General features: G+C 42.3%; 1 protein-coding gene across 1 annotated transcript in view; it reads right to left on the bottom strand.

Annotated features, from left to right (window-relative positions):
* TRAPPC6A (trafficking protein particle complex subunit 6A) overlaps positions 1–26,099 on the bottom strand; it is a 111,797-nt gene that overhangs the window by 42,382 nt on the left and 43,316 nt on the right. The window contains exons 4-5 of the mRNA XM_069207704.1: positions 16,318–16,401; positions 1,591–1,684 (exon numbers count right to left, since the gene is read on the bottom strand). Coding sequence (XP_069063805.1) covers positions 1,591–1,684; positions 16,318–16,401 — 178 coding nt within the window. The remainder of the gene's footprint in view (positions 1–1,590; positions 1,685–16,317; positions 16,402–26,099) is intronic.

Here is a 26,099-nt window from a genome sequence, read left to right on the forward strand (position 1 = left end):
AGCTGCCTAGTGGGAAATACTACTCTGCCTGTGGAAATATTTAAGCTCTGCTGAAAAGTGCAGATATGCTGCCTTTGCAATACAAAGCTGTAGGTGAATGAAGTCTGTAAGTGCCTGACCATGTAAAGCAGTGGAAGGGAGAACGTTCTGCTTAGAATGGCCTTTTGGGTATGCTGTCTGTATAAACATGCATTGATTACTGAATGGTTACAATACTGGCTGAGTGTGCAGATGCAGATGCTTTTCTAAAAAATTCTAAGCAATTCAAAGTGTTTTAGTCAGAAACTGACTGTCAGTACAGGTCGTAGCGATTCTAAATGTGACCCGTGACTTTGTACATTCACACATTCTCCATCCTTAACTAGCAACCAACTTCTGACTAAAAACGTTTTTTAAAATACTCATGATTATTTTTTAAACATATCATCCCTGATTTAATCAATACCTATAACAAATACATTGGGGAGGAAATAAAGTAGACTTCAGGTAAGTATTAATGCTACTTGATTAAACTATTATCCTGGTAGGAAGAGCCACCTTCAAATAGTTATGTAGAACAAAATGCTAATTGTTATTGCATGCAGTGGATCTGCGCATCACAGGTTAAGAACAGCTGGTCTAGGGATTATTTATTTTCGTTAGCTGTGGCATGATGGAAATATGTAAATCTCTGGCTTTTTGCATAAAAATATAACACTCCATCATGAGAGCTCTGGAACCATTTGCTGCTGAAATCACTACTAGGCCTCTTGATGTCTCTCTGTGGGCATCCCCTTATTTTGTTACTGCCCTCTTAATTGTTACATGGAAAAGCAACAAGGCATCCAATTTTCACCATCTTATAAGACAAAAAGGTACCCAGTGTTTTTTTTAATCCTTCATTGATTGGGAAAACATGAATTGAATGTTTGCTTGCCGAAACAAGCTTAGTTCATCAACTCTTAACTAGTTTTCGAAGGGTCTAAAGAAATCAAGATTTGGAATAGAGAAATTACAAATGCACTGCTACCTTTCACACATGGAGTCCTGCTTTTAAATTACTTGTTTTCAGTCAACTTTTTTGTGATTACAAAAAATTATACTAAGAAACTGGAAATCAAGACACAGACTCGAACAACTAATGGCTGGACAAATGATTTTCCCCACTAGTAGATTTGGGAAGACTGAACATGAAATCAGGGGGACGAACTCTTTTAAAAAAGGCATGGTATATGTACTTAGATCTATAAACTAATCTGCTGTTCCTTCTCACTTGTAATGCTAGAATCTGGTTGTCTGTCAGGAAAAAACAAGCATGTCTGATTATATGTCGCCATTGTTCCATTGCCCTAAAAGAGTCCATCTTTGTTTTTACACTCGTGATGGTTATAGTTTTATATACACACTTCTGTTTTTTTTTGTTGTTTTTTTACAATGACTCAATAATATTTAAACTTTAAAAAGGGAAGTAGAAATCACAAATTAAAAGCAACGATTTTTGTGAGATAAATTATTAAAATAGTGTGTCCATAAAAAGGATATTATTTCACAATACTCTTTAACTATGGTATCAACAATTGCGCATTGTTTCTGTTTATCAAGGGCACTTACATGCTGGCATAATGGGTACCTCCGCCGTCACAGTGCTGTTGATGCCAAGGTTGGATAATGCTCCTTTCACAAGCCCACATGTATATGCTAAAAACTAAATAAAAAAGGTATGGGTTAGAAAAGGTTTGCCTGTTTTCTTCAAGAAACTGGAAAGCCGAATCTTTTCACACATTTGTCTGACGTTGGAAGCACCTGCCCATTTCTCTATGAAAGGCTTACATGTATTAGAGAAAATATAAACAAGTGCTGGCAATGCCAACAGGTCTGACCTTGGCACGCTGCTGCAAATGGTCACATCTCCTTACATTCTTTATAGAATGACTATGCCATAAAAAATAAAGAAAAAAGGAAACAATTGTGTCCTAAACGAGGTGACTATATGCTTGCAATAACATTGTTAAATTTGCAAATAAATTACCCATAAAACATATACCTTTAACTTAAAGGCTTTAAGAAAACCGTACGGGGGCTTTCTATCAGGAAGGTGTATTTAGTATAGGAATGGAAACCATTTGCACTGTTAATGCCTCTCACTGGAACATATGACTCGGTGACGTAAAAAGATTAAATCTTTGGCTTTGAGTTAAAGTAACCCGAAAACATTGGCTTCAATATACAATGATGACAAAAGAGCAAAAAATAAATAAACAATGGAAAGAAGAAAGTATTAACAAAAGAAAGTACTGGACCACGGGCCCGGGCACTAAAGTGCAAATCTTTTAAGTTGAATGAGCACATGTGATAAGGCAAACTCTGCTATCACTTACAGTGCAAGATAGCCAGTGGCTGAAAATGGGCAGACACACTACCTCATGCTTGATGCTGTGGTGGCAGGAAGCAAAATATGAATAACTGTTGAACAGACTGATGGATGAAGAGGCCTGACCCAAAGCCTTTCTACGTAGGTATACGTGCAATTTTTTATTGGTGATTTTTTTATGATTGCATGAGGCTAGAGAAACACCTAAAGCTGTCTACAGGGCAGACATAGCTCAACAACACTGGTATAAACCCTCAAATGCTAAATGTAATGAAGGAACACACAAAAACCTCAACTTCAAATAGGCACCAAAACAACTGAACGAAAAGTCAAGATATGGCGATGCTTCATTGGTTTTAAAATGCTGTGCTTTGTAGTATTGTTATAAAAATAATCATAGTAAGTAGAATTTATGTAGTGCTTACTCACATGTTCCAACAGCGTCAGTGCAGAGTAAAAAACACACAGCGTCATCGTTTCAATGAATCCCTTTTTAGACTTTGGAGGAATGTCTTAGGTTGAATAAAAAGCTGTAGCTTGCAGTCTGAACTCGGATTTCAGCAATAAAGTCATAGCTTTCTGTGCTATCTTCCCTATCGACCCTACTGGATTCCTGCAGATAGATGAGATTAAGGGCCAGATGTATCAACTGATTTTGCACTCGCAAACTGCGAGTGCAAAATCGGGGTCTGCAATGCATCAAATGCATTCGCAGACCAAAAACGGAAAATCGCAAAAATTTTGATTTTCTGCGTTGCGACCTGGATTTTGCGAATCGCAGTTTGCGTTTCGCAAAATCCAGGTCGCAAAGCAATTCTGCAAATACCATGACCTGCAACCAGGTGGTAACCTGGTGCAAAATTTAAAAATGCAGTACAACTGCATTTTTAAATTAGATATGTAAAGCACACATGCCCTTTTGGCATGTGTGTACTTTATATGTGCAAAAAAAAAAAAAAGAAATTGGGGTGCAGGAGAGGGGGCCTTAGGCCCCCAGCACCCTGGCCCTTTGCATTTCCCAAATTGCGATTTCTGTTTCAGAAATCGCAATTTCAGGAAATGCTAAAAATTCGCAGCTATGGGCCAACAGGCCCATAGCTGCGAATGGGGCCAGTATAGCAATTTGCAATTCGGTAATTGCATTTGCGATTTTTAAGAAATCGCAATTACCGAATCGCAAATGTGATACATGGCCCTTTGCGAGTCGGTAATTGCGATTTCTTAAAAATCGCAATTACCGAATCGCAATGGGTCAGATTCATACATCTGGCCCTAAAAGTAGAAAGTTGAGGATACTGATAAAAACATCTTAAATGCAGTCCCCGTTGAGCCTTTAGTGGCAACCAACTCTCTTTCCTAAGGGACCACCGAATTAATACACGGGAATAAACAATAAATATGTAGAAAAAGATACAACTCATGAGAGCTTACAATGCACTAGTGAAGATTTAAGAGCGGCATGCTTTGAAGACAGCAATCGGTGTCCCGCATCTCATAGGTCTTTGCACGTTCTAGTGAGTACTTTGATAAACGCTTTTTTAATTTATTAGAACAACTTTGCAACTTTTATCTAAAAGCATAGTCTCTCTGAAGACATTGAAAAATCTTGTGTCTTCCCCACCCCACCAACCTTTCACAGTCATGATTTTGGTCCGCACTCCGAATATTCAGTGGATCATCAGTTTCCCGTCCATGCAGTGCTTAATTTATAAAATAATATGAAATAATTGCCAGTGGCCAAAGTTTTTTCTCAGAAGCTCCTTGCCACCGCTGTGGAATGCTTGGACTGCCGGATACCAAGGCTGTCTGTTCTTGATTCTATGACAGAACCGGAGGCGAGTATTATGCTTTTCTTCCTTCACTTTAATTACATTATTTCATATATAGCAGCCATTTTTAGAATTAAAGAAAAAAATGCTGTTTCCAGACACACCACAGAAATCACAAATCTATTATTCAATCAATGCCATGAGGTCCCAACACAGTCCATCGTCGCTATCTGCACTCCCTCTTCCTTCACTGATCAGCAGCCCTGTTAAGTAATTTTTCCTTGCTACCTTAATTCACTGTTTTTGTTTGTGTATTAACCAGGTTTTATAGGGTCTCCATATGCGGTGTTTACTACTGATGCCTGGTTCTTTTCAGATCCCTTGATTTTGTTGTCGGACTGTTAACACGCTCCTTATGCGATTTTTGCCCACATGCAACCGTGTTGCAGCCCTTGGACCGCTAGAGGGCGCTGCAGCTGGCGTGTCTTGGCGGCTCCCCAAAGTGTGTCTTCCACACAGCAGGAGTTAAATGCACGCTGACAGAGCCTTGTCCCTGCACAGAGTTTAGGGGTCTGTAATTTCCCTGATTTGCTTGGCGCCCCCTGTAGGGGTCTGTATAGCTCTGTTGCACTTATGCCTTGCAAGTTCAGTATTCTATGACCAGACAGTGCACTTGTGGGACACAGTCCCAGGCAGCCCCACTTGGATTTACAGGGAGAATGTCCCAGGGACTGATACACGTATGATTATGCGCCTTCGGCCTACCCATATCTTCTGGGCTTCCATCCATTGCAATATTAGCAGATTGTGTGCACCATATCAGGGCTTATCCAACAATAAATAAAATCGGCCTGAGGCCTGTAGCCATTGTCTCTGGTGACCCTAGGGTGTAACACAAAGCAGGAAATAGTCCTAGTGGGCCAAAAAGGTCATGCATTCCCCTCAAAGCACATTTGATAAGGAGAACTCTCTGTTCTTCCCCCAGTGGGATGAGGAATTCTATGAGGCGGTGGACACCGCCATTTTAAGGGCAGTAAATTAAGCAATGGCCCCCCTCGAACTGTGCCTTGCTGATCAGATTACGCATGCATGGGCCAAAATCGCCACCGCAGCCACATTGGAACTGGAAAAATCCATCCAAGACACACTGGGTAAGGCTTCCCCACTGCAGAAAAGGAAATGCACGTCAGGAGTCTATTGACACCTTTGCGCGCCTCAAGAAGCCCCCTCCTCCAAGGTGGGTCACTTGAACCCCCTGAGGCTTATCCCTCACTTTCGCCGATAGATTACCCGGATCAGCAGTGGGCGAGGAGGGGGGGTAATTTCCATGTGGATTCAGAGGAAGAGGTGGGGCCCAGCCTCGGACTCCGCTCCCAAACCAGACGGAGCTTCAGATATGCCAGACCCTGAAGACATTATACACCAAAGATCTGCAGATTGGGTGCTAGCAGATAACGTGGCAAAGTATGTGGTGGGGTGTCTTTGCAAGCCATTGGACAAAGATGCCAAAGAAAGATGGCTTCTTTAGAAGGGAAGGTCACTCTTACTCTGGACATTTAGGCCCTCATTACGAGTCTGGCAGTGGCATGAACGCCAGACTCGCGGTGGCGGTCCCTTCGCCAACAGGCTGGCGGTGGGACCGAGCCGCCAGCTTGGCGGTCCAGGTGGTTGCCATCCGCCAGGGCAGCGATGCTTGCAGCGCCACCCAGGGGATTACGAGTCCCCATACCACAAGCCTTTCCTTGGCTGTTTATACCGCCATGGAAAGGCTGGCGGAATGGGGGTGTCGGGGGGCCCCCATGAACAGCCCTGTCGCGCATTCCACTGCCCGAATTACAGGCGGTGGAATGCACGATCGGTGCTGCTGAACCCGCTGTACCGCCACATTGCCGTCAATGTTAAGGCCCTGTTCACCATGGGCCGGCGGGCGGAAATGCTATTTCCGCCTGCCGGCCCTGCGGTGAACTCTAATAGGGCTGGTGAGGTTCAGACCGCACAGGCGGCCTGAAGGTATAAAGAGTTTGGCGGGCGGCATAATGAGGGCCATAGACTTTAGGATGGCTAACTTCTTAGCCAAATTAATAGAGGACCCTAAGAAGGCTATGGATAGGTCCTGGTGCTCGTGCCAGGACAAACTTCTAGATACCACAGGTCCCCTGACAAAAGATACTCAACATGGTGAATGAGGCCAGGAACTCACTTTCCCACATTCCGCCTGATGGCCTTTCGGGGTGGGCACAGTGTGAAATCATATTCCTAGGAAACGTGAACTGTACGCTTTCTAAAGGAACATCACAGCTCCTTACTCATCAAGGTCGACCTTAAGTTGGGGGACATAGCCTCCTCCGAGGCAGGCACTTTAGCCCACGGTGGTTTGTTTGGTGACCCTTTTGTGAAGGAGCTAGGTTAATTTGTGGTGACGTTCAAGTCATTGGATAAGGCACAATCCAACATCAGCGCATTTTCACCCCCTGGGTTTTCTAGGGGGCCGGTTGTGACAGTGGCCGCACATCCGGCAGTTTCTCTTCTCCATCTCCCCCTAGGGGACAAGGGTCCGGTGGCAGCCAGTGGCAAAATAATGCACACTTCAACAACTTATACCCCACGAGAGGCAAGCAGTTCTGTGGTGAGGTGGATTCAAGGGCCAAGGCCAATGCTCTAGAAGTGGTGAGTGTTCTCCCCTCTTTTAGCATATGGGTAGGAGGCCCATCTGGCACATTTCCTCCAAGCATAGGTCTCTTTCACCTCAGATGCATGGGTTTTACAAACAGTACAAGGATTCCACATTGAGCTTTATGGGTGCCCTCAGCAATTCTCCCATCCACAGCCATTATCTCTTTCCCATCACGACGATGCCTTTATCGATGAAGAGGTCATAGTCCTCCTAAAGAAAGGGGCTATTTGTAGGAGAGTGAAACATCCCAATGGTTTTCTCAGCAACCTTTTTCTGGTCATCAAGAGTGACGGCGGCCGCAGACCAGGTACCAGGTCCAAAGTCCTGCCAGACCTGGCAAAGAACTTTTGGAATTTTTGCCTGACAACCACGTTTCTGTCACAGCAGAAAACCTCCCGGGCCAGTGAACCAGGTGGAGGGCTGGCGCATTTGGCATCTCTAAGACTCAAGCCTGTGAAAACTGGACCCCCAAGTCTTCCTAATGCCTGCCGACAGCTGGGGTCTATTCTCAATAGACTTGTTTGCCTCCCGCCTTGACCACCACTTTCCCCAGTTCTTTAACTGGAGTCCAGACCCTAAAGCAGCAGCAGCAACAGAAGGGTTCAATTTTCAGTCTAGCTTAGCCAAGAACGTGGTGGCTTACCGTTCTATCAATGCCTTCTGATCTGCTATTTCAGTGGGACATGCCCCCGAAGGTTAGCGAACATTCCTTTGTTTGCCAGTTGCTTAAGGGGATTTGCCTCTCCCTTCTACCGGAACCCCAGTAACTTTGCTCTGTGGGATGTTAATGGGGTCCTCAACCTTTTCTGTCCTGGCAAGCAAAAAGGGTTTCAGTTCCGAAAAGAGCTTTTGGCCAAATTGGCACTGCTCCTTTATCTAGTTTTGTGCAGAGAGGTTTTATATGTGAGGGCCCTCGATCTCTCCAGCAGGGTGTTTTTCCTGGATGGGGTTTCTTTTATGATAAGCAGACGGACTAAAACTAACACCTGCATAATATCTTGCCCGACTTTCCGGGACGCCCCCATATTGTGCGTAGTTCAATGCCTCAAGGTGTATGAAGACATGACCGAAGAAGTCTACCCTCTGGGTGAAAGGCAGCTTCTCATTGCTTTACGAAAATACTAGAAAGCTGTATCTTCACCTGCAATAGCCCATTGCGTTCACTGGGTTATGCAGGTTGCAGGTATAGACCCTAAAGTGTTTGGAACATTCAGCAAGGGGAGCAATCGCCTCAAAGACTTTCTGCTTATGAGCGTGTTCAGAGGACCTAATGCATGAGCCTGACTGGTCCTGAAACTCCACCTTTAAAAGGTTTTATTTTAAGCCGGTGCTTGAAGTGCCTCAGTAAGCAAGCTTTGAACTAGCATAATCCTCGCCTCCAGTCATGACAGAATGAAAATTTGCCTAGCTTTAGTAAAGGTAAGTGTAAATTCTATTAGAGATACGGAGGCAAGGATTATCCCACCCGGCGATCAGGATGATACGCTTACCCTCCCTGTTCTGGAATAAATACATTAATTTCACAACGGATAAATTGGTTTTTGTAGTGTAAATGCTGTGCAGTTGTGTTCTCTTCAAGTGGTGTAACCATTTGCTTATTGATTTTACTGTTAACATTGCCTTCTGAAAACAACAGTTGGTCAGAATGGTAACTTACCAAGTCTATCTCTTGTAGGGACTGTTGGTTCAAAACAGGATGCATGATTGTCGAGCTGTGGTGTGATTCACGCGAAGAAAGAGGGAGTGTAGACAGCAACAATGGACTATGTTGGGACCTCATGGCATTGATTGGATAATGGGCTTGTTGTGATTTCCCTGGTGTTCTGAGAACAGTAGCTTTTTCTGTTACCCTAAAAAATAGCTGCTATGTATGAAATGATGTAATTAAAACAAAGGAAGAAAAGCATAATCCTCACCTTTGATTCCTTAATAGAAGGCACATTTTAATTCCACCCCATGCCTCTTTTGGCAACCACTGTGCAGTTTTTGCTTCTTTATTTCACTCATACAGTTATTTTTCACCTTTGATTTCTACCATTATCATTGTTTTCCATCATTTGCTTCCTCCCTTTTCTGCCATTTTAGGACTGATAATTATAATTATGTGCCAGTCCCTAAAAACAAGTGCCAGTGGGCCCCATCTGCAACCACTGGCTCAAAAGAAGCATAGATTAACTTGGAGATTTGTAAAAAAACAATGTAAGTGCCAAAGACATAAAAAAGAAGAGCATATAGCCCTTCTACGCTGGCACAGCACAGTCAAATTGCTTCAGGATATGCTCCCAGAATACAGGTTCACTTAATGCAATTGTGTGATTCGTTAAAAAAAGTCTAATGAAACATAACATGGTAGAGCAAATAATAGTGGGCAAGTGCAAAATCTTGTTTTAGTTGATTACTTGTTGGAATCTGCCCTGTAAGTCCACCATTGCCAAGCTGGTCTTGTGTATAGGACATTATAGACATCACTGCTACTATCTTTACAATTACATGTAATCATTTCCAATTGGCCAGATTTTCCCATATCTCAGTCTAGCAAGAAGGTAAATGGTTGTTAATTAATTTATACAGCCACATACAAGTTTGTCTACGTAGGTTTGTTATATTTTTCTGTTAGTCTATGAATGATAAGGGCAATGTACACCGTTGACTATTTCATTAACAGAGTGGCACGCTGTTCTGTCAATCCTCTGATTGTGCTTGTTCTCCCCTTGGAGGTAAATGTGTGAGTTTTGGAAAGTTTGGGGAAGAAACCAACACAAATAAAATTAACAGATGTATGAAGTTCTTCGAAACTCAGCAAATGATTCAAAGAATATATGTTGCTCCCGAAAAATAATTTGGCTGGTACATTAACTTTGTCCTTAACACTAGGTAATACTGAAATTTAAGTATGGAAGTTCTTTATTTTTTTAATTTTTAGAAATATAAAGTTACTTTCACAATAGGATATATATACAGGGAGTGCAGAATTATTAGGCAAGTTGTATTTTTGAGGATTAATTTTATTATGGAACAACAACCATGTTCTCAATGAACCCAAAAAACTCATTAATATCAAAGCTGAATATTTTTGGAAGTAGTTTTTAGTTTGTTTTTAGTTTTAGCTATGTTAGGGGGATATCTGTGTGTGCAGGTGACTATCACTGTGCATAATTATTAGGCAACTTAACAAAAAAAAAATATACCCATTTCAATTATTTATTATTACCAGTGAAACCAATATAACATCTCAACATTCACAAATATACATTTCTGACATTCAAAAACAAAACAAAAACAAATCAGTGACCAATATAGCCACCTTTCTTTGCAAGGACACTCAAAAGCCTGCCATCCATGGATTCTGTCAGTGTTTTGATCTGTTCACCATCAACATTGCGTGCAGCAGCAACCACAGCCTCCCAGACACTGTTCAGAGAGGTGTACTGTTTTCCCTCCTTGTAAATCTCACATTTGATGGTGGACCACAGGTTCTCAATGGGGTTCAGATCAGGTGAACAAGGAGGCCATGTCATTAGATTTCCTTCATTTATACCCTTTCTTGCCAGCCACGCTGTGGAGTACTTGGACGCGTGTGATGGAGCATTGTCCTGCATGAAAATCATGTTTTTCTTGAAGGATGCAGACTTCTTCCTGTACCACTGCTTGAAGAAGGTGTCTTCCAGGAACTGGCAGTAGGACTGGGAGTTGAGCTTGACTCCATCCTCAACCCGAAAAGGCCCCACAAGCTCATCTTTGATGATACCAGCCCAAACCAGTACTCCACCTCCACCTTGCTGGCGTCTGAGTCGGACTGGAGCTCTCTGCCCTTTACCAATCCAGCCACGGGCCCATCCATCTGGCCCATCAAGACTCACTCTCATTTCATCAGTCCATAAAACCTTAGAAAAATTAGTCTTGAGATATTTCTTGGCCCAGTCTTGACGTTTCAGCTTGTGTGTCTTGTTCAGTGGTGGTCGTCTTTCAGCCTTTCTTACCTTGGCCATGTCTCTGAGTATTGCACACCTTGTGCTTTTGGGCACTCCAGTGATGTTGCAGCTCTGAAATATGGCCAAACTGGTGGCAAGTGGCATCGTGGCAGCTGCACGCTTGACTTTTCTCAGTTCATGGGCAGTTATTTTGCGCCTTGGTTTTTCCACACGCTTCTTGCGACCATGTTGACTATTTTGAATGAAACGCTTGATTGTTCGATGATCACGCTTCAGAAGCTTTGCAATTTTAAGAGTGCTGCATCCCTCTGCAAGATATCTCACTATTTTTGACTTTTCTGAGCCTGTCAAGTCCTTCTTTTGACCCATTTTGCCAAAGGAAAGGAAGTTGCCTAATAATTATGCACACCTGATATAGGGTGTTGATGTCATTAGACCACACCCCTTCTCATTACAGAGATGCACATCACCTAATATGCTTAATTGGTAGTAGGCTTTCGAGCCTATACAGCTTGGAGTAAGACAACATGCATAAAGAGGATGATGTGGTCAAAATACTCATTTGCCTAATAATTCTGAACTCCCTGTAATAAACTCTCTTAAAATGTGCACATCCTCCTTGGAGTCATCCTAGGTCTTCTTCTTTATTCTGTGTTGAAAAGCCTAGTGACCAGTATTTCGTCATTGAAGCATGAATAAAAGGGAGAACCTACAGTAACAATGTACTGCTCATATGCCTTGCAGCACAAGTTTTATCCTATTAAGAGGGGAGTCAGCTTTGGCTGGAGTTCCTGTGCTGATTCTCTGTACAAACAACCTGTAGGATGTTAGAACCGATGCCCTGAGACCCAGTTCTCACAGTGAAAATGAACACCTGCTTCCAAGGTCTATGAGCAGGAGTCCTCTGTGCATAGCATTGTTTACCCAGAGATTAGTTTAGAAATACAAAATTCACTGGGTGCCTAAACTAAACACACAGCTGCAGGATAGGGTGTGTGGATATATAAGCTTCTATTTTATATCAGAAGTTGAGTAGACTTGTTTTATAAGTACCATGTACCAGAAATACAATGACTCATAAAGGAAGAAATTAATTAATATAAATGTCTTCGGTAATTGCCACCCCCCTAGCAGACCCTTATAGCAGATACCTAAATGTATAACGTAAAAAGTCTCTTGTTAAGCTTGCATTCTTCTTTGAAACCCGTTATTTAATGCCTTCGTCTTGCCAAGAAAAACAAGGTGTAACTGGAACTGGAGAAAAAGCTTACGTTTGAAGCAACAAATACTTTTGTTGTCCAGGAATAAGGAAACACCTGCCATGAAAAGTGATAAAGCCTGAATTTTAAAAGGTTTGGAGAGGTTTTGATGCCTCTTATGAATAGGTTATACCCAGATTACAGGATAGGGACAACTTCTTGAACGATGATTTGGAGAAAGCGAAGGGAATTAACATTAATGTTATCTTCACTGACTCCGAAGTTTGAAACTATTTAGTTAAGGCCCAACAGAGTTGGGGGCCGTCGGTGTAAGCACATCAGACCATCCGCCCTACCTAGAGCGGACAGTCTAATGTCTAATGTATAATGTATAATTTTCAGTTCAGGATCACCAGGGAAATACTGACAGTCCTAAACTGGGAAAATAGAAAAATGACTCCCACAATTTAAGAGAAAACTCAAGAGTGTCAGGGAAATTTAGTTTTTGGTTCAATTAAGTATAATTTCACATACTTTTTTGAAAATTTCACATATTTACACAAAAGCAAATCACAGTTTTCACACATCCCTTGTTTTAACCCAACACACACTTTTTAGGTTTGGCCTGCACAGAGCTTGCGTCGTGCTTGTGAAATCTTTTGTATTAAATATATCTTAAAATGGGTTACATCCCCCCTTCCTTTTGCCTTCCATTTTTATTGGTCTGTGTACTTGTCAATTTTCTTCTTCTCGTTTCAATTGGTTTTAGGAGTTATTTTCCTGTGTTCCATGTGTGTTTTTCTCTTATCAGGCTCACGTGGCCCAAGAACTCATTTTCATCCGCAGATTGTCGCCTTGATGGGTGGAACATCTTTAATTTGAATGCTCCATAGCGTTTTTATTATCTTGCCCTGGCTGAATGCATTTGTGGCTGAACCAATTTAAAATGTGGTTTTAAATAGCATTTTCTTGACTTTGTTGGACGACTACATGCATTTAAAGCATCCTTTATGACAGCACACCGTGTGCAAGCGCATACTTCCCTTTTGTTGTGGACGTTGTACTCCTCAAATAACAGAATTACTCTTTATTTCGTTCATTTCTCTTCGATGCAATACCTTGTTTAATAACTGTGACGTCCTTGATGACGTGCAGAGCTGGGAAGAAAATTTCCATTGAATGCTGGCGCATTGGGAGAATGCATTAGGTGAGGAATCCACAGGCAGTTGTATCCATCAGAAATTAAAGTTTATCCTATTAGGTTGACCTTCATTTGAAGTACATTTCTGACTTTGCAGGAATTTCTAAAAAAAGGATTACTGTGCGGATTCTTCAGCTGTCACAGACTCCGAGACGACCATGCGCAAGCATTCACTCATATGGAAATGTAATGGGAATGATGCAATTTTTTGGTTTATTCAGAGAAAAGAAAAAAGAATTTCTCATTGACAAACTTCTTTTTCAAAAATCACATCAATTTTGGGGTATTTCCTCTTTAATCCCACCTAGTCAATCACGTCCAAGGCAGGAGTAAATCTACATACTTTTTGTTGTTAATCTACAGTATATAGGCTTTACTAATCCCAAACGGCACGCTCCAATGTGTACTGGGGCTTTGCACAGCTGCTGCACCAGCATGCATATTGACATACCCTGCGATGCCATGCATGGGGAAATCTCTTGCTCTGGCATTCATAAGCACATTTCTTGTATAGGTCTGTATTTTCGCATCTCCGGTGCTTGTCAGCATACAACAGCTTATTATTATTATTAATGATATAGGTAAAGCCTATTGCATTTACCAATGCTTATTGTGTAAGATCTTGTCCTCATTTACTCCTCTCAGCGTGTTCTTGTTTATTCTAATTGTGGAAACTCTGGCATATCAATGTATTACACTAAAGGCATATTCAAATTCTAAAATGTACAAGTCACTTTGTGTCTCTGTAAATATTAACAACTGACAATAATTTTCATTTGTTTCGTTTGATCAGACATAGGTTAATTAAGTACCCCCAAAACTAATTCTCTTCCAAAGTAAGGTTTTTTTGTAATTTTGTGAAGATAAGTTTAGTTTCAACCGAACAAGTGGTACGTGATCTTCACATCTGCCTTTTACAATATACTGAAAGGGATCTTGTTTCCTCCAGGTTGTAGTCGCCTTTAATCCAAAGAAGTAACATAGTGCCTCGTCACAGAAAAGTTTTCAACATTTCACTGGCAGCAGACATATTTCTCTCTTCATCAGTAGGACCCAAGGGACTGGTAATTGGTGGAATATTAATTGCAACTGATAAAAGCCGACTCATTTGAATCAGAATGTATGAGGTGTGATAGATACAACCTAATTATGAGCTTTTGGGTGAATAGCATGTGGATTTTGGAGTTTATAGCACCAAAACCTCCATGTTCCAGTAAATACTGAGCATTTTTCCCCAGATAAATAGCGGCAGCTGTTGCCCGTTGATATTTATCATTAAACCTAACTGTGATATGTCAAGTAAGGAAAATGTTACTTACCCTGTAATCATCTGTTTGTGTCATGTAGTGCTGTAGATTCATAGACTCGTCGACTGTGCACAACTCTGCCGTCCAGTTTTGGGTTCAGTTGTGTGCAACTTAATTTTTCGGCAGAAAAAAAACAATTCAACAATGAAGACGATGCCTATGGGCATATCCACTCATAGGAGGAATCACTATAACTTGTGACTCGAAAGACTTCATTGAAGAAAAACAAGTTGCCCACATCCGAGCCCAACATTAGATGGCAGGAATATGGACAGCATGTGAATCTACAGCTACACATGGCGAGAACATACTTTTCCATAAAACTTGAGAAAAAGTATTCTAGGATGTCTGCCGTGCATGCACATGCAAAAAATCCAACTGGTCTGCACTGCAGTACCGTGAGCAAGGCCTAATGGCTTTGACAATGCTTGTTGCTTCTATGTTCTCTACTTACATTACACTTTGGTGTGTTTCTGCTGTCGAAATAAAAACAATATTTCTACCTTTTCCACTTCACCAATCTTTAAAAACACGACGGGCCTAGAAGCTTTGTCAATACTTCTTCCTTCTGCTAATCTTTACAAATGGGTAGTTAAGTAACACATTGGTCGGTCACTCCAGTTTGATGTATACATTTAAAGACTATGGACTCCTACACACTGAGCAGATGCAGACTTTTTTTTTTAACCCTAGTGAGACTTTTAAAAAAGTACTTTGATTACTGGCCATTAGTTTTCATGTGCTACTCCTATAGTCATAGGACATATTGCACCAAGACCATTTGCGGTGTTCCCCAGGGATCCTCACTCAGCCCCACCCTCTTCAATGTCTACATGGCTCCACTCGCAAATTTCGTCTGATCCCACGGCCTCAACATCGTCTCCTACGTCAACGACACTAAGCTCATCCTCTCTCTCTCACAAAGGACCCTGCTACCGCTAAGTACAAGCTCCACACCGGACTTCACGCCATCGCCAACTGGATGAAAGCAAGCCGCCTCAAACTGAATTCGGAGAAGACCGAGATCATCATCTTTGGCCCCAACAGATCAGCATGGGATGACTCCTGGTGGCCTGCAACTCTGGGGTCGCCCCCAACGCCCACCACCCACGCACGCAACCTCCGCTTCATACTGGACTCTTCGCTCTCTATGACTCAGAAAGTCAACGACATCTCGTCCTCATACTTCAACACCATTCGAATGCTCCGCAGGACCTTCAGATGGATTCCTATGGAAACCAGAAGAACGGTCACCCACGCCCTCGTCAGCAGCAGACTGGAATACGGCAATGCCCTCTACGCGGGAACAGCGGACAAGCTCCCGAACAAACTCCAGCGCATCCAGAACGCCTCAGCACGATTCATCCTCAACCTCCCTCGCCACGAACACATCTCAGCCCACCTCAGAGACCTCCACTGGCTACGCGTCAACAAAAGGATCGTCTTCAAACTCCTAATCCACGCTTACAAAGCTCTCCACTACACCGGACCGGCCTACCTCAACGAGCGTCTCAACTTCCACATCCCGACCCGCCAGCTCCGTTCTGCTCCACCAACCTCGCCCTCGCAAACGTCCCCCGCAAACACCGTACCACAACCAGTGGCAGATCCCTCTCCCACCTTGCCGCCAAAACCTGGAACTCCCTCCCCGTCAACCTACGTATGACCCAGGACCTCCTGACCTTCAGGAAGCGCCTCAAGACTTGGCTCTTTGAGCAGTAGCACCCCCCCCCCCCACCCAAGCGCCTTGCGACCTTTACGGGTGAGTAGCACGCTTAACAAATTACAGACTGATTTATTGATCGCATCACAGAATTGGCATGGCAGTCTTCTTGTTCTCCTCTACTAGGCCATAAAAAGGAAACTAGGAAATTATTACAATTACCTTTGGAGCCTCTTCTAGATACTGCTTGCTACTTGACAGCTGTGTCAGAAGGTGAAAGCGGTTGTCCTGTAGTACATAGGTTCCCTAGAAAAAAAAGACGTGGGTTTATTCATTAAATACTTTGTCACAAAGCAACGATTGTCCAGCATGCTATTCAACGCCTATTGTCAAGGCTGCTGCAATTTCTTCACCAAGTATTATTAGGCGAGGCGCATTTCACTCAACTATTAGTGTAGTATAAAAATGGCTAGTAACAAAATGCCAGATTCACAGTTCACTAGTAACTGAGGATAATCCCATATCTTGCGGAAACTATAAGCATGAAATAGAACCCACTAGCTGAATTTCCTCTCTCAAACAGATAGTACAGCAAATGATATTGAGCTGGCGGGTTATACTCCTGTTTAAGATTTGCCTCCAGAAATTAGACGTTTTTTAAATTAACACTTAATTATAAATCAGGCCCAGAATATAATAAGGCCACAATCCAATTCCCCACTTGTAGTAAACCTCATTCGACAAATGCTACTTTTTCTCCCTCCATAAAAGGTACCTTTTAAGTTCATTTTAAAGTAATACGTTTGCTGCACCCTCGTCCTCTCCTTATTCAAAGGAGACTGAGATGAGGAATAATAATGAGCTTCAAAACAAGAAATAGTATATAAACCAACAGACAAACAGAAAATATTTTATGGTGATATTATTGTTATGTTATAGTTCATGTTATGTTTATGTACTTTGTTATGGTTTAAGTTATGGTAATGTTTATGTTATGGTAATGTTAGGTTTATGGTTATGCTAAGGTCTGGTTATGTTATGGTTAATGTTACGTTATGGTATGGTAATGTTGGGTTAGTACATGTCCTGGCGCTAAGTTAAACCGTGAAAATCAAAAACTATTGCAGAACGTGACACAAACTATTGGGTACAAAGCCAGACGTTTAATACTTTAGTAAACATCAGTAGATCTTGAGTCTTACACAATGATGAATGGAGTGAGTTCCATAAGCAGGCTGCTCTTTATTGAAAATAAACTTTCTCCAGCCATTTATGTGTAAACCCAGGAACTGCCACCGGGTAAGCATCGCAAATAGAAGTCTGCAAGAGTGCATTTTGCATACAAATATCGGTTGGCGATAGCTAGGGTCAGCCTTATAAAAGGCTCTGTGTGCACAAAGAGCTTTGAAGCAGATCACCTTCATCACCTCAACAGGTGAAATGAGTTCAAAGAAGCAGAGGCAGATGAGTAATGTGGTAGACAGAACACAAGTTTCACAGCAGTATTTTGTATAAGCTGTAGCCTCTTTACAAGACAGGATGTAGAATTCCTATTGCCCCACACCGGGACATATTGTTTGGGGTCAAGGGCAACAAGTTTTCATGTTTATTCTGTCCTTGGGACAAGTAGGCCCAACCCCCTGCAGCACAAACACTTTGGCTGCCAGTTTACAGAGAAGGGAACTGTCAGCAGTTGATGTAATATGTATAAACAGAAGTTAATGCTGTTTGAACTTCTATTTATAGTTCATTAATGAAAAGTCTTCATTGTTAGGGTGAGCCATGTAAATAAATGTTTTAAGGTCACACTGCGCTACGGACAGTGGTTACAGTGAAAAAAACAAAAAAGTATACACACGTCTGAAAGGTTTACCAATATGAGGCTAAGTATAATGCTCCCAGAATGCTCACTGATTAGATGCAAATGTTTGCAGAAGCTTGTAAGCAAGGGTGATGATTATTTGCTTCCAAAATAAAATGGCCAGAAAAAAAATTCAAGTAGCAAAAAAACTTTTTACTACTATGACATTTTAGGTGCTATTTCTTTGAGGCATCATTTAATAAAATGTGTTGATGCATGCTAGTATTTTTCAAAAAATATTCCTAATGGAAAATCAGTGTAACCATTTTCAACAAGATTATGGAATGCATGAAAATAAACAAGCACTGGTGAAGACAACCAATCTGACATTTTTTTTTTCAGTCTTTTGGTTTTGTCAATGCATGTCTCGTTTTGACAAGGCTTTTGTAACACTTTATTGCTGTGGGAACTGCCAGGCCCTCACCATTGTAACAAACACTGACAATAAAAAAAAAAAAAACACACATTGCCACCAGTGGTGTAACAAAGGCCTTGAGGCCCCCTTCCAGGGGACCCCCTTAGCACAGCACTTGCCCCGAGTGAGTCAGGGGGTGGGGGGAGCCCTCCAAGTTCTTTGCGGGGGGCCACTCCAGTTTTGTTGCACCACTGATTGTCAGAGTAGTTCCTGGCACTGAACAAATCTACTTTGTGTTCCAACATGCTCCTTGTGGAAGAGCAGAATGTGATCACTCACAGTAAAGCCATCTGATAGAGAGAGGGAAATAGAAGTTTAATAAAAGACAAAATGTCTTTGTTAACACCAGACATAATTAGGGACCCAATTCTTAAAGAAAGTCACAAAAGTGCACCCATGGAATATGTCTTTGAATCAGTGGCTTTCATGAAAGACCAGGAAATCGTACTCTTAGAAAATATTTGTGAACTGTATTTTAGCACGAGCAAATATGCATGTGTAGATTTGCTCATGTGAAAATCTATTGAGGGTTTACAAGTTCACTTTCCCTCCAATCACTTTTTTCAAAACACTGGAAGAAGTTCTACTTCTACCATTGCCAGGAGTAAATTTCCAACCTTTCTTATTATGGGAAAAGATTAGAGAAGAGTTTGTGAAAATCCTTAAAACATGCAAGTTAGTAAGTTTGCAGACTCAAAGGCATTCCAGCCCTGGAACTATTGCTTATTGCTTCCTCCAGCCCCAGTATGTAGATCTGCGGAAAGATGGCAAAGTAAGAAAATTGCTACAGTACGTATTGAAATTGCAAGAATTGAAGCCCTACTATAGTTGTAGCCCTGGCATAATCAGAGAGGCTGTTATCTGAGCTCCTACACAATGAGACTGCTGCCATAACATGTCGCCGCATTACATGGCACCAAAGGGACATGTAGATTTGTTTACTGGACAAGTAGAATTCAGAAGCAACCTGTCCCATGGACAAGTAGATATTTTATTAAATTCCACACCCCTGCAAGACCAACAGAAGAGGCCAGGAATAATGAACTACAATAATCAAATCAAACTGGAATGGTCGACTGGATCAACAGAGGACAGACAGAAGAAGGAAGTGTGGTAGGATTTTCTGCAGGACACATAACAATGAAAAACAACTGGCAGATAATTGGTTAGACTGGTTAGAGAAAAACAAATTCTCCTCTGAGTAGAATGCAAGAATACAGACTACCTTTACAGGATGAGAAGCCGCTGAAAGAGAAAGAGCCCAAAAATTAACAGGAAAAACAGTGAAGGATATTTGTTTGTGAAGCACAAAACGTCCATTTTATCTGCATTTAGTTCAATGGACTGATTGCCAACGATGAAGTAACTGCAAACAGACAGTTGGCAGATTGTGCCAAGAGGATAAGAAACAGTATTGTCAACTTATATCAGCAGTAGTGTCTCTTCAGCATAAATGTCTACGTTTATACTATAGGATATGATAAGCTTGGCAGGAGCATGGAGAGAGAGCTGGGATTTTGCTGTACTCTAGGCTCCAAACCTAGAGCCTCCCACTGTCCAGTCATGTGTGACCATTGCCTGACAAGGCAATCCTGAAGAGCGTGTGTATGTAAGGGAACATTTGTGATTACTGCAATACCAGACACATACATCTGTAACAGTTGCATAATTGCCATCACACTTAGAGGACTTGTGAAACACAAGAACTGGAAATAAAAGGCCATTGAATCAAGAGCAGGCAAATCAGACAGCAAACCCATCAAGTCATACAAAGGGGGCTGTCCCAAAGTCCACTCGTAGTACATGATATGATGTCTCCTAATAGGGAAGCAGCCTTTGAAATGCCAAAAAACTCTGGTTGTTGAGGTAGGTCTTGCCTGTTATTGTACTGAGTATCACTCAAAAGAAGGGCTGTAATTGTTGAGGAGAGAGGTGAGGATTTTTGAGGTTGCCCGTAAACCTTAATGTATGCAGAGGAGTTACTGCTTGTTGTACCTGAGTGAGATATTGTCATGGGCTCTTACTCCTTACCCACTGGGTAACCAGATATGGGAAGACATGAACTGAGTTATGTCAAAGGTGTGCTGCAACCAATGGCAAACATTTTGTAATACTTGGGGGGGTGCTGTGATTTGAAACGATGATACTTTGAACTGATAGTGTTTATCACTCAGCATAAACATGGGATACTGGTGGTGTGCAGAATGGGTAGGGATGTGAACGTAGGTCCTTGAAATTGAGGACTGCCATTAAATCCCTCACTCAGAGCAGCGAAATGACATCTTCCAGGGTTGCCATCCCATCCTGAAGTGCCCTGAGAGGATGTACCATTTACACAACTGTAAGTCTAGTATTGGCCGAAGTGTTCCATCTGTTTTGGGGAGGAGAAAATACAGAGAATAAATACCTTGTTCCCTTTGCAGTTTTGCAGTGCTTACACTCCCATTTGAACCAGCTTTTAGTACTCCTGACTGACGGCTGTGTGGAGGAATGGTGACATAGTATGGAACTCTAAATAGTGTCTGTGGTGGACAATGACAGTACCCGTTTGTCTGAGGTTATTTTCACCTTATGCTGAGGTATAACCTCAGCCTTTTCCTAACAGGCGCACAGCTGGGGCAAAAATAGTTTTGGAGCCAAGGGTCCCTGTCCTTGGTTTCCCCTTTGCTTTGCCTCAGCTGTGTCCCCAGAAACCTCTCCTGGAGTACTGTTCTGGTGACTATGCGCCTGACTTAGTACTCGGCGGAGGGCTTACTCCTTCATAACAGTGACGAATATCCTGTTCACCGAAATCTAAATCCCATTATGTCCAATGTGATTTGGATTTCAGCAGACGGGATATCCGTCACTGTTGTGATGAGGAAACCAGTCAGCCGAGCACTAAATCCGCCCCTGACTTTCTTGAAACATCTCCTGTGGCTGATAAGGTGGTAGCTGAAAGGTGGCTGTGACTTTAAACTGGCTTGTGTTTCTGAAACCCCTGCCTTGCTGACTGGATCTAATTTGTTATAGTGTCATGTTTTAGAAAAATGTCAATCTGGCACCTGAGCAGGTGTTCACCATCAAGGGACACATTTAAAAGATGTTGTTGGACCTCTATTTTGAAACCTAAAACACTTGGCCAAGACAAGGCATCTCAGCAGGATGGATGTAATGCTCTCCCTGGGGGCAGTGTCAGCTTGCTATAGTAAACGCTGGAGATTAGTGTTGGAAATGATCTTGCCTTCATCCACTAGATCCTTTCCACATTTTCTATATGCTTTAGGCCACTGCTTCTGCAGCTGTTCCATCTTCTTCTGACTGTATCTATTGTGGCTTGATGGTAACTTAATCAAGTTAACTATACACCATTGTGAACTGTTGCCACAGCTACTCGTTTCACTGCTGCATCAATCCTTTAACTCACCTTAGAAAGTGGAGTTTCTCCTGTCTCTTGTGTGAAGGCCCTTTTCCTCGCAGTGTGTACCAACACTGAATCAGGAGAACCAGGCTCCCTGACGTATGATGGGTCCTTCAGTGCAGCGTTATATTTCTCACAGGGATTGGGATTATCACTCTAGATTTTTCGTTTTCTGTCAAAGACTTCAACATGCTTTTTAGCACTGTGTGTACTGCACAGATCATTTTGAAAGGGTTTCTCTTCCCCCAACAACATGAAGGTGAACTTGGGGATGTTCAGCGCCTTTTTGGATTGCTACTTGCTACACTGTAGTATCATCCAGTGGTGATAATTTCACCGGATAGGGTTCTAAAAACGTCATTTTATTCCACATGGTAATCATGCTATTAGTTAACGCCCTCTCCACAGTGACTGATTCTTCATAAGGGCCAGATATATCTTTGGGAACCTAACCTGATGTATACAGAATGAATTGGAGATAGAGTTTCTACAGGGGACTGTGATGGTGGCAGCGTTTGTTACCTGGATCTCAGTCTTTTCGGAACTAGGATTTGCTCTAGCTCCTCACAGATGGAATCCTCGAAGGGGAGCTTCTTTTTGTTGGAGATGGAGTGATCTGAGACTGTGGGCTGTTAAGGTGCTTTGTAACACCATAATTCTCAAATCTAAGGACTGGGGCCAGGAAGGCAGAGGAGATAGTAATATTTACATTTCTTACCAGCTATCTTCATTACATTAAATGTAGACACCCGCCCTCAAATGGCTTCACCATCACCGGATGCTTGGCACTACAGAAGACAGAGTGATTGGAAGAAGGGATAAAGTCAGGGAGACGGGGTTCATGTGTATGGTTAGGAAAAATAATCTATAGGAGCGGTTTGGTAAACGTGCCCTAGAGTGATAACACTCACTCGAAGGGAAGGTGAAGGTTCAAACATTAGCATAATCTGTGAACTTTTTGCGCTCTGCAGATCCATCAGTTGGTTCATATCTTGGATGTGGAACAAAAACGGCCGTTGTTTCCCTTTTATCGTCTGCAATCTCATCTCTTTAAAAGCAGTTCAGAAAATGAGAGGAGAAGCCACACACTGGCTTGGACAAGTTCCTTGTTTAGGAAGGCAGACCTCCTATGTTTACAGAAAACCTTGCCTAACAGCAAGGCACAAAAAACATTGATTAGCCGATCCAGAATCCGCTGTTGTAAATATATGACACACTGCGGAGTTTCTAACCAAAACTTAGTATAAACACACAAATTGGATAGGCTGGATGGGGGCTTTCCTTTGATACTTCATTTTGTATTCCCAGTCCACCTGTCTAAGTGTATACAGGGAGTCACTTTTTCCAAGTTAAGCATGTGGGTTATTCATACCACTCCAAAAATGTCAAAGGGCATTATTCTACAAGGGGTTTGGTGCACACCGGCCTAGAAATGGAAGACAAAACAAATAGAGGATTTCTACAGATAATAACATATGTTTTACAATTCTGAGTTTCCACACTCCTCCAACTCCACATGTTTGAGTGGGCACATCACATGGGAAAGAACAGGCCCAAAAATGCGATCATGGGAAGAGAGGAAATGATGTTCAGATAAGAGAGACTTTGGAGGTGGTAGTTGTCTGACTGTTTAAACCCAGGGTCTGCTTTCACCCAAAACAAACCTACACAAGCCTGACATTTCTGAAAACTAAACACATGGGGAAGTCAATGGTGACGTCGCTTATGTGGACCACACATTACTTATTCTTCACCAGAATGCCCTGTAAAAGTCAAACTTTAAGAGAAATTACAGAATTCCTTAACTACTACCAGGGACAAGAAAAGCCCCAAAACAAGCTGTTTAACCATCACAGTTTTGTGTTCAGTCAACGTTGGGATGTGATTAGCTGCATTATTATACCTTGGGTCAGACGGTACCCAAGGAAACTTCCCAACTGAAGACATTTCTGAAAACTACACACTCTACGATATTCCTTGGAAGTGTGTACTGCATGAATCCCACTCATTTTTCTTACAGAGAATGCAGTGCAACCTCACTCTAATTAAAATCTCAGCGCTTTCTTATGTTTAAGGGAAACACATTTCTGTAATCTGTGGTGACCGGCAAAGGCCCTTATCAGTTGTTTTCGCTGAACAGATCTACTTGTTGCTAGCTGCATTCGTGAAAAACATCAGGCCAAACACTGTTTATTGTCCTATTAGGAAATAAAGATCCTCTGCATGGTAAAGGGGCATATACTCCTGCCTTGAGTGACACAGCTGAATGCAAGCCTGGCAACCTGCCTTTTTGTTAGCCCAGCAGACATGGTAATCAAGCAACTATGTGGAGATCTAGGCTTGTCCATGGTGACTCCAAGAACCACAATCTGTTCTGTGACTTGGTGGGCACACCACATGTACTCTCTATACTCACTTAGTACTACTGTCCATGTCCTGGATTGCTGACATGAAGTGGTGGTGGCAGCATAACAATTTATGTGGATTAATAATGCTTTTTCATCGTTCAGGAGAAGTGTGATGATACAAGCCTCACTCAAATAAAGTTTGGCTTAGATGCGACATTCAGACCATTGCACTGGCATTTGTGTACTTGCTTAATGCATAGATGTAAGGTTTTCATGGTAGGTTGCAAGACCGTGTGTTGTGGTTAGAGTATGATTGTGGATACCAGCGAGATCCATTTTGGAGAGGCCATTGTTTAACCTTGTACAATAATGAGGATACAGCTTCCCCAGGTAATGGAAGTGTACTGACTGCATTCATGAATTTGGGGCAAAGAGCTCTAAACACTGAAGTGTGGGATGATGAAAGCAAGGTTCCCCACAGACACTCTAGGGATATTTTTTAGCAGGTAATTGTTGATTAGACCTTCCTGAAGCACTGCCATTTGGTTGACGGTGGGAGTGAGTAAGCTGTCTGTTGTAAAGGGTAAGAAAACTTCTTGTCAAGACCTGCCCTTTTCGCTTTCCCCAATTGCTACCTCAGGAAGATTGATGACATCCAGGTGCTGCGTCTTCACACTTCATAGTGCCCACTGTGTATAAAAGATACTCCTGCAAGCATCAGCACTATCTGCTGTGAGAACCATCACCGTCCACAAAGGCTGTGTTCACAATACAGCTTGAAAACAATATTTCAAAGGGAACCACCCAAAGCATGTTTCTGGACTTGAAACATGGAATCAACATCCCTGTCTGGAAAGAGTATAAAGGTGGCATCCAAACCAACCCACTTTGTTCCAGTTCCAAGTTCATATTGTGAAAGGAGTGTGAGTACTCTAAGAGCTGCTGTGAGACAAATGCTGGTGAATGCAATCCAGGCAGTCTCCCAAAGGTGAGATGACATCACCTGATGTCTGCACAACTTGCTGGAGAAACAGTGAGTTTGCCTAGGACCTAGAAGCCAGACTGCCTGCAAAGAGAAAGGGAAGCTACATGGCTAGCCCTGCAGGAGGACAGTGTTCGGGAGGAGACAGCATGTGGAGCACAAAAAGGAGCCAACTTTTATTGGGAGCGTTGTAGGAGGCTGGCCTGGTTTGTAGTGGGTGCCTAGGGTACTTACACCTTATAACAGGCCCAGTTATCCCTTGTTAGTGAAATGTAGGCAGTGTTCTAGCAGCTTGGCTCTCTAGGGGTAGCTGTAGCGGAGCAGCCAAGGATGAACTAGGAGACATGCAAAGCTCCTGCAATACCACCATAGTTACACAGTATTTATACACAATAAAAGACAATACTCGGTGTTACCAAAAATAAAGGTACTTTATTTTAGTGACACAAGGCCAAAAATATCTTAGAGGCAATACTCCTTCTGGAGGTAAGTATTATACACAATTAATACACTAGTAACCAAAATCAAGTAAGTAAACGGTCATATAATACTGCGAACAGTAGAAAATACAATAGATTGCAATAGGCCTAGGGACAACACAAACCATCTACTAAAATAGTGGAATGCGAATGTCGAATTCCCCCCCTGGCAACTGTAGTGTGTAGAGAGGTGCTGGGAGTGTAAGAAAACACCAAAGGTAAGTAAAGTACCCCACCCCAGAGCCCAGGAAAGCAGGAGTAAAGTACAGAGTTCACTCAGAACACACTACAAGTCGTGATGAAGAATTATGTAAGAACTAAACAAGACTGCAAGCAACAAACAATAGATTCCTGGACCTGAAGACCTGTAGAGAGAGGAGACCAAGTCCAAAAGTCAAAGAAGAGTCCAGGAAGAACAGGAGCCCCTGCCTACCTGGAAGAAGGTGCAAAAGAGGATTCTCCGGTTGGAAGAAAAGTACAGAAATGCACCAAAGGAGATAGCTGAGGGTTCCTGCTTGG

Source organism: Pleurodeles waltl, chromosome 9 (genome assembly GCF_031143425.1).
Source record: "Pleurodeles waltl isolate 20211129_DDA chromosome 9, aPleWal1.hap1.20221129, whole genome shotgun sequence".
NCBI lineage: Eukaryota > Metazoa > Chordata > Amphibia > Caudata > Salamandridae > Pleurodeles > Pleurodeles waltl.